The following is a 10,000-nucleotide window of genomic DNA, read 5'->3' on the forward strand; positions in this document are numbered from 1 at the left end:
TGGAGAGAGAGAGGGGACAAGATGAAGGAGGGATGGAGGGGGAGAGAGGACAAGATGAAGGAGGGATGGAGGGAGAGAGAGGACAAGATGAAGGAGGGATGGAGAGAGAGGACATGATGAAGGAGGGATGGAGAGAGAGAGAGGACATGATGAAGGAGGGATGGAGAGAGAGAGAGAGGACAAGATGAAGGAGGGATGGAGAGAGAGAGGGGACAAGATGAAGGAGGGATGGAGAGAGAGAGGGGACAAGATGAAGGAGGGATGGAGAGAGAGAGGGGACAAGATGAAGGAGGGATGGAGGGAGAGAGAGGACAAGATGAAGGAGGGATGGAGAGAGAGAGAGAGGACATGATGAAGGAGGGATGGAGAGAGAGAGAGGACATGATGAAGGAGGGATGGAGAGAGAGAGAGAGAGGACAAGATGAAGGAGGGATGGAGAGAGAGAGAGAGGACAAGATGAAGGAGGGATGGAGAGAGGGGACAAGATGAAGGAGGGATGGAGAGAGAGAGAGAGGACAAGATGAAGGAGGGATGGAGAGACAGGACAAGATGAAGGAGAGATGGAGAGAGAGAGAGAGAGGACAAGATGAAGGAGAGATGGAGAGAGAGAGAGAGGACAAGATGAAGGAGGGATGGAGAGAGAGAGAGAGGACAAGATGAAGGAGGGATGGAGAGTGAGAGAGAGAGAGAGGACAAGATGAAGGAGGGATGGAGAGAGAGAGAGAGGACAAGATGAAGGAGGGATGGAGAGAGAGAGAGAGAGGACAAGATGAAGGAGGGATGGAGAGAGAGGACAAGATGAAGGAGAGATGGAGAGAGAGAGGGGACAAGATGAAGGAGGGATGGAGAGAGAGAGGAGAAGATGAAGGAGAGAGAGAGAGAGAGAGAGAGGACAAGATGAAGGAGGGATGGAGAGAGAGGATAAGATGAAGGAGGGATGGAGAGAGAGGATAAGATGAAGGAGGGATGGAGAGAGAGAGAGGACAAGATGAAGGAGAGATGGAGAGAGAGAGAGAGAGGACAAGATGAAGGAGGGATGGAGAGAGAGAGAGGACAAGATGAAGGAGGGATGGAGAGTGAGAGAGGACAAGATGAAGGAGGGATGGAGAGAGAGAGAGAGAGAGGACAAGATGAAGGAGGGATGGAGAGAGAGGACAAGATGAAGGAGGGATGGAGAGAGAGAGAGAGGACAAGATGAAGGAGAGATGGAGAGAGAGAGAGAGAGAGAGAGAGGACAAGATGAAGGAGGGATGGAGAGAGAGAGAGGACAAGATGAAGGAGGGATGGAGAGAGAGAGAGAGAGAGAGAGGACAAGATGAAGGAGGGATGGAGAGAGAGAGAGTGAGAGAGGACAAGATGAAGGAGGGATGGAGAGTGAGAGAGGACAAGATGAAGGAGAGATGGAGAGAGAGAGAGAGAGAGAGAGGACAAGATGAAGGAGGGATGGAGAGAGAGAGAGGACAAGATGAAGGAGGGATGGAGAGTGAGAGAGAGGACAAGATGAAGGAGGGATGGAGAGAGAGAGAGAGAGAGGACAAGATGAAGGAGGGATGGAGAGTGAGAGAGAGAGAGAGAGAGGACAAGATGAAGGAGAGATGGAGAGAGAGAGAGAGAGAGGACAAGATGAAGGAGGGATGGAGAGTGAGGACAAGATGAAGGAGAGATGGAGAGAGAGAGGGGACAAGATGAAGGAGGGATGGAGAGAGAGAGGAGAAGATGAAGGAGGGATGGAGAGAGAGAAAGAGGACAAGATGAAGGAGGGATGGAGAGAGAGAGAGAGGACAAGATGAAGGAGAGAACTCAGAACTCAGAACTCAAAACGTTTTTATTCAAGGATTAAGATTTTAGGCATTGCCTATTCTTCCAATCTGTCCTTGCTAATCTACATCTAGTACAAATAGCACACACATAAATGAAAGGAAAAAGTTTTCATGCAGAATTGTATACATAATGAAGAAAACACACCCCCCCCCCCGGCCCCCACACACACCCCCACATCTGTGCACACACATGCATACACACACTGACGCTCGCGTGCGAGCGCACACACATACATACACACACACGCACACACACACACTGACAGCATCCCCTCATTCCCCCCCCCCCCCCCCCCCCCCCCCCCACACACACACACACACACTAAGATTGACAGATGGATAGGACAGTGATTCACAGAGAGAGAGAGAGAGAGAGAGAGAGAGAGAGAGAGAGAGAGAGAGAGAGAGAGATGTCATCAATATAGAAGTTCCAGAAACATCCGGGTGTTTAAAAGGTACAGTATTGTTACTGTCTCTGAAATCTATGTTGGCAAATGCAGCATACTACAGTGACTACCACCATCACCAATATTACTTGAACACTTGTCACGATTATGATAGAACGAAATGAATAGATTATGCATGCATAAGAAATAGAACGAGAGAAAAAAAAAAGAAAAAAAAAAGAGCAAAACAAAACACGATGAAATGAGAAAGCAAGGAAAGAACAACAACAATAGCAACAATGACTGATACAATAAATAAGACATAACTGACCCCCAAATGGATGAAAGGGCCCACAAATGATAACAACAATAACAACAATAATAATAATGGATACTCTCGTTGAGCGCTTTCCTTCATCCCTCCTTCATCTTGTCCTCTCTCTCTCTCTCTCTCTCTCTCCATCTCTCCTTCATCTTGTCCTCTCTCTCTCTCTCCATCCCTGACCCCTTTGTTACTGCCTACAGTAATTCAAAGATCAGAGATGGAGAGAGAGAGAGAGGAGAAGATGAAGGAGGGATGGAGAGAGAGAGAGGACAAGATGAGGGAGGGATGGAGAGAGAGAGAGAGGAGAAGATGAAGGAGGGATGGAGGGAGAGAGAGAGAGAGAGAGAGAGGACAAGATGAAGGAGAGATGGAGAGAGAGAGACAGAGAGAGGACAAGATGAAGGAGGGATGGAGAGAGAGAGAGGACAAGATGAAGGAGAGATGGAGAGAGAGAGAGGACAAGATGAAGGAGGGATGGAGAGAGAGAGGACATGATGAAGGAGGGATGGAGAGAGAGAGGACAGGATGAAGGAGGGATGGAGAGAGAGAGAGGAGAAGATGAAGGAGGGATGGAGAGAGAGAGAGAGGACAAGATGAAGGAGGGATGGAGAGAGAGAGAGAGGACAAGATGAAGGAGGGATGGAGAGAGAGAGAGAGGACAAGATGAAGGAGAGATGGAGAGAGAGAGAGAGAGAGGACAAGATGAAGGAGGGATGAAGGAAAGCGCTCAACTAGAGTATCCATTATTATTATTGTTGTTATTGTTGTTATCATTTGTGAGCCCTTTCATCCATGTGGGGAGATCTGTGGGCCCTTTCATCCATGTGGGGAGATCTGTGGGCCCTTTCATCCATGTGGGGAGATCTGTGGGCCCTTTCATCCATATGGGGAGATCTGTGGGCCCTTTCATCCATGTGGGGAGATTTGTGGGCCCTTTCATCCATGAGGGGAGATTTGTGGGCCCTTTCATCCATGTGGGGAGATCTGTGGGCCCTTTCACCCATTTGGGGAGATTTGTGGGCCCTTTCATCCATTTGGGGAGATTTGTGGGCCCTTTCATCCATTTGGGGAGATCTGTGGGCCCTTTCATCCATGTGGGGAGATCTGTGAGCCCTTTCATCCATGTGGGGAGATTTGTGGGCCCTTTCATCCATGTGGGGAGATCTGTGGGCCCTTTCATCCATTTGGGGAGATCTGTGGGCCCTTTCACCCATTTGGGGAGATCTGTGGGCCCTTTCATCCATGTGGGGAGATCTGTGGGCCCTTTCATCCATGTGGGGAGATTTGTGGGCCCTTTCATCCATGTGGGGAGATCTGTGGGCCCTTTCATCCATGTGGGGAGATCTGTGGGCCCTTTCATCCATGTGGGGAGATCTGTGGGCCCTTTCATCCCCACGGGCCCTTTCACCCATTTGGGGAGATCTGTGGGCCCTTTCATCCATGTGGGGAGATCTGTGGGCCCTTTCATCCATGTGGGGAGATCTGTGGGCCCTTTCATCCATGTGGGGAGATCTGTGGGCCCTTTCACCCATTTGCACTTTTACTCTTCCTCACATTCTTCCTTCCTCTCTGCCTTCCTTGCTTTTTGTCTGATTTCATTCAGTCCTTCCCTCCTTCCTTCCTTCCACTCCCAATGGTTGTCGCCACACTCTTCCATTCCCCCCTTCCTTCCTTCCTTCCTTCCTTCCTCTCTCTTCCTCTCCCTTCATTTCCTTTCTACCCGTAATGTTTGGTTGTTAGTTATCATGTTGCTGTTGTTTCCAGGTGAAACGAGTGGTGAATGCCTTTCTTTTTCCTTTAAAAAAAAAAAAATTCTTTCTGTCTTTCCTTTCCTTCCTACCTTCCCTCCTTCCTTCTTTTCCCTTCCTCCCACCTTTACAATAGTAATGTTTAGTTTTGGTATTGCTGTTGTTTCCTGGTGAACCTAGTGGCATCCGCCACCCTTTTCCAATTGTTTTCCTTCCTTCCTTCCTTCCTTCCTTCCTTCCTTCCTTCTGCTCTCTTCCTTTCTCTTCTTTCCTTCCACTCGTACTGTTTGGTTGACAGTTATCGTTGTTAGTGATTGTTGTCATCACAAAACTGCCCCTTCCTATCTCTGTGGCTGCCTTCACCTCTGCACTTCGTCTCGCTCACTATGATCGGCTTCGGATCCACTCTGTTTACACATACCCAGATTCAAACACTCGACTGTTGGCCGCCCGTTCTTTCTCTGTCTCTGGACCTCGTAATTGGAATGAACTTCCTCATTCGCTTCGTCAAGTCTCCACACTCAGCTCTTTCAAGTCTGGCCTTAAAACCCACCTCTTCCCAAAATAGCCTCCCTTGCCTGCCCTTCCTTGTCTTTAGTTTCTACAGTTTTAGAGTTATGCACGCGTGTGAATGACTGGTGCGAAAGCGCTTTGATTTGTCTCTGCACAAGATTCAGCGCTATATAAATACCATTATTATTATTATTATTGTTTGCAGGTGAACCGGGTGGTGAACGCCTTGCTGATCGTGGTGCTGGGAATGGTGGTGGGCTTTGTGGCCCCCGCTACCCTCTTCCACTTCATCGAGGAGTGGCACTTTTTAGAGGCCTTGTACTTCTGTTTTACCACCCTCTCCACCATCGGCTTTGGGGACTACATTATAGGTGTGTGTGTGTGTGTGTGTGTGTGTGTGTGTTATGGCCCAACACTCGGCTTATATCACAGACTGACATAAGTTTACATTAGGGCCAACAGCAAAGTGAGAGCTGTATTATCAATGGGTTTTTCCAGTCAATGGGAAACCATTTACAGCTTAGTCTTTTGTGGAGGACTATGACTCTCAAACTAGGAGGCAAAATTGCACTGGCTCTTAGTGCTGCAGCCTTGTGGGCTAATTGGCCTTTGGGAACCATCCCAACGCCGACTGTCCTAAAACCCTCTTGGCCGAGAGAGTGGGGATGTACTTGGGCAAGACACTCTCCACTATAATCAAATTCCAGCCCAAATAGTCGGAACAGCAGTTCTCTCCTCTGCTGTTCTGATGGTTATAGTCGGACACGACTGACTATCATATATATATATATATATAGGTGTGTGTGTGTGTGTGTGTGTGTGTGTGTGTGTGTGTGTGTGTGATGCTTTGTTCCTTCTGTGGCCTCTTCTGTCGCTTAATAGTTTGATTTGATTTGATATAGATACTCTATAGCGCCTATACTCGGTTGGAGACCCCTTTCCCTCCTACAAAGGTATCATGATGATGATGGTGATGATGATTGTTTTTGTTGGTGTTGTAGTTGCAGCTGCTGCTGCTGTTATCTCATGGTATCGCAAATAATCTTCGGCTTTGGCTCAGGCAAGGCGGGTCGTTGGCTTTTGTGTTTTGTTTGATTTTGTTTTGTTTTAAATCACTACCAAGGGATCACAGCATCCCTCAAAGTCAAAAATTAATAGCGGGGGGGAAAACACAACAAAGCCATGTTGAATGTGGCTACTCAGCTTGAAGAAGAAGAAGGAGAAACAGTCCAGACAGTCCTCATAGACGTGGTCTTCTCTCTCTCTCTCTCTCTCTCTCTCTCTCTCTCTCAATGGGCCGGTGGCCTTCACAATTAAACCTGTGTCAGTGTCTCTCTCTCTCCCCCCCCCTTCTCTTCCTCTCTCTCTCTCTCTCCCCTTTATCTCCCTCCCTCCCTTTCTCTCCCTCCCTCCCACTCTCTCTCCCTCCCTCCCTCTCCCCTCTCTCTCCCCCTCTCTCTCTCTTTTCATTTTCGCTTTTTTAGCTTTATTCCCTCTTTAGGGCGAGGGCTGGATGTAAAAAAAAACAACATGTTACTTGCTTATCTATTACCCTCGATAATAAAGATTTTGTCCTTGTCTTTGTCTCTTCTCCCATCGCCCCATAACACCCCCCTCACTCTCCTCTTCCCTTTGTCCAAGGCATCCACGAGAGGAAGATCTCGGAGGGAGCCCTGCATGAGACGTACGAAGTGGTGGCCTACGTGTGGATCCTGTTCGGACTGGCCTACGTGTCTCTGTCCATCAAGTACATCTCCGACCTGCTCCTGCACAACGCCAAGAAAATGGAGAAGACGGTAAAGAAGCTTGAGGTGTGTTGTAGTGGTGGTGGTTGTGGTGGTTGTGGTGGTTGTTGTGGTGGTTGTTGTGGTTGTACTTGTAGTAGTCTCACAATCAGCACAAAGAAGACAGGTGATGCACCAGCCAGCTCCAGGAAAGCCTTACGTTGAACCAAACATCTTCATCAACGGGCAACGACTGAACGCGGTGGACAAGTTCACATACCTGGGCAGTACACTCTCTCGCACAGTTGTCATCAACGACGAGGTGAATGCCAGACTCGCCAAAGCCAGCGCCGCCTTCGGCAGAGTCCATAAGAACGTTTGGAACAGGAGAGGCATCACCCTGGAGACGAAGCTCAAAGTATACAAGGCCATAGTTCTCACCACACTGCTCTATGGATGTGAATCATGGACGGTCTACAAACGCCACGCCAAAAAGCTGAACCACTTCCACACCACCAGCCTCAGAAAACTTCTCGGCATAAAGTGGCAAGAGAAGGTCCCTGACACAGAGGTGCTCACTCGTGCAAACTTGCCCAGCATCTACACCATCTTGATGCAGGCCCAGCTGTGCTGGGCAGGCCATGTAGTTCGCATGCCAGACCACCGGCTCCCCAACGGTGAACTCCAACATGGCAAGCGCTCCCATGGAGGCCAAAAGAAGCGCTTCAAAGACACTCTGAAAGCTTCTCTGAAGGCCTTCAACATCAGCCACGACACATGGGAGCTGAATGCAATGGACAGACCAAAGTGGCGTTCAGCTGTCCACAAAGGCGCCAAATCCTGTGAGGCCAACAGAATCGCTGCAGCAGAGCAACGCAGACAGGCCAGGAAAAGCAGTGCCAGCAAGTCCCCGACAGCCGCCACCATCCCCTGTCCACACTGCGTCAGAACCTTCCGGGCGCGGATTGGCTTGACCAGTCATCTGCGCACCCACAGAGCCCAACCCACCCACCCCCAGGATGACTAGATGGTCCTCGTCGATCCCGACGGACGAACCACACACTTATAGTAGTTGTTGTTTCGTTTGTCTTGTTGTGGCTGGTTTTGTTGGTGGGGGGTGGGGCGGGGGGTGGTGGTGGTTGGTTTGTGGTGGTAGTGAGTTGTGGTGGTGGTGGGTGGTGGTTGGTGGCTTTTGATGGTGGTGGATGTTTGGGGTGGTGGGTGATTTTGTTGGGGGTGTTGGTGGTTGGTTGGTGGGTGGTGGTGGTGGGTGGGTGATGGTTGTGGTGGGTGGTGGTGGTGCATGATGGGTGGTGGGTGGCTGGTGGTGGTGGGTGGTGGAAGTTTTCTTTTTCTCTTATTTTACTCTTTTTGTTGATATTCAGCTTTCGTTTATTTTCATGTATTTATTTTTTAGTTTGTTTTTGTTTACGTGGTTCGAATTTCTTTTGGGATATGGCAAAACGTTAACACGAAAGGTCCCATGGTTTTTATAGCCACTGGGGCAGTCAGTTCATACCCACCACTGAGTCTAGGGCTCTGTATACCTTCTCCTACCACTTCAACCTTCCCCAACCGATGTTAGATACCCAGTCACACCTGGATGGAGTGAGGAAACCCGGAGTTTAGTCCCTTTCCCAAAGGCTGCAACAATGGCTTTCCACCTGGATTACTGGTAAACACTGAATGGGAAGTCCAACGCCCGACTGATCTGCCACTGTGTCTCATAGGGAGATGGGGAATGATTAATATCGAAAAAAAAAATCAACTGAAATAAGTTTTGAAATGCAAATCAAGCAGACCTAACTATAGATATGTCTATATTAAAAAAAAAAAAAAAAAAATAGCGATAAGTTACATTTTGTCCTTTTTTTCAGTCTAACATAACGTTGTTCTCTGAAATTAAGTATTTTATTGGTTTTTCTTTATCTGTTCTCCAACCTTTTTTTTTCAAGTGTGAGAGAGAGAGAGAGAGAGAGAGGCAAGAGAGCTTTATGCCTTCTTTCATTTGTTTATTCAAAAGGTGTGCGGTAAAATAACTCCAGCTGAACCTTGTAAGCCAAACTAAACTGAAGAAAAGTAAGTAAATAACGAGGAAGAAGCAGGGTATCTTTTTTATTATTTTTTTTTTCTCTCTTTTCTCTTTTTTTTTTTCATTGGGAGGTGGAGGGAGACTGAGGTGGGGGAGGGAGAAGGATGCGGACATGGTACCAGGACACGGTATGACAACGACACCATGTGAGCAGGACATGAACAGCCACGATAATTATGGAGACAAGTTTTGTTTCTGAATATCGTTCATTTTATGATCAGTTTCATGGGTATCAAGACAGCTGACGACGATCTGGCCACAGAGATGCATTCATTAGAAAGTGTGACAAAGCTGTATGAACTCCGCGCATTCTTTCTGGAGACATCCGAGCGGCGTTAACTCTCTCCATTCGAACGGCGAAAGAGACGACGTTAACAGCGTTTCACCCCAATTACCATCATCAAAACATTGCAAGCGGAAGACTCTTATAGTGAAGAGGTGAATGTTGACAAAGAATATCACAATTCTGACGACGGAAGCTGAAGGTTGGGTCATTCAGACACCCACTGGACATCCGAGGGGTCTGTGTAGAGGAGAAGAGAGGACTGGCCGTACTGAGTGAGTTAATCAGGCCCGCGAGATGCAGACAGACCACCTGTTTATTCAGTAAATTTTGTATTTGTATTTCTTTTTATCACAACAGATTTCTCTGTGTGAAATTCGGCCTGCTCTCCCCAGGGAGAGCGCGTCGCTACACTACAGCGCCACCCTTTTTTTTTTCTTTTCTTTTTTTCCTGCGTGCAGTCTTATTTGTTTTTCCTATTGAAGTAGATTTTTCTACAGAATTTTGCCAGGAACAACCCTTTTGTTGCCGTGGGTTCTTTTACGTGCACTTAGTACATGCTGCACACGGGACCTCGGTTTATCGTCTCATCCGAATGACTAGTGTCCAGACCACCACTCAAGGTCTAGTGGTAGGGGAGGAAATATCGGCGGCTGAGCCGTGATTCGAACCAGCGCGCTCAGATTCTCTCACTTCCTAGGCGGACGCGTTACCTCTAGGCCATCACTGCACTACTCAAATTAGGCATCTGTATCAGTGAAGGAGAAAACGCTGGATACATTGGGTGACCCCAACCGTTCTAACTGAACCCACATCGCACCCAGCACTGGATAGGATATACACCATACAGGTTTTAAAAGTTAGTTTTTTGGTTTTGTTTCAAGAAATGGTTCGCAAAACGCCTTTTTGAATAATTTCTGTTTTTTCACCGTTGTTTGATTTTTTTTTTTTTAAGTTTTGAATTATGACCCCTGTATTATTGACACCAAAAAAAAATTAATCTTTACTGTAGGTGATAAAAAAAAACCATGAAATTTTCTACCAGAATTTGTACTTAACTTAAAATAATGATTTATAACCATTTAATCCCGTAAGAATTTATGTGGCTG

The 10,000-nt window shown here is 47.6% G+C and overlaps 1 protein-coding gene across 1 annotated transcript in view; it reads left to right on the forward strand.

Annotated features, from left to right (window-relative positions):
- The window catches only part of LOC143281512 (potassium channel, subfamily K, member 16-like), a 47,113-nt gene that overhangs the window by 28,247 nt on the left and 8,866 nt on the right, over positions 1–10,000 (forward strand). The window contains exons 4-5 of the mRNA XM_076586724.1: positions 4,998–5,163; positions 6,434–6,603. Of these exons, the coding sequence (XP_076442839.1) occupies positions 4,998–5,163; positions 6,434–6,603 (336 nt within the window). The remainder of the gene's footprint in view (positions 1–4,997; positions 5,164–6,433; positions 6,604–10,000) is intronic.

This window comes from Babylonia areolata, chromosome 4, assembly GCF_041734735.1.
Source record: "Babylonia areolata isolate BAREFJ2019XMU chromosome 4, ASM4173473v1, whole genome shotgun sequence".
NCBI lineage: Eukaryota > Metazoa > Mollusca > Gastropoda > Neogastropoda > Buccinidae > Babylonia > Babylonia areolata.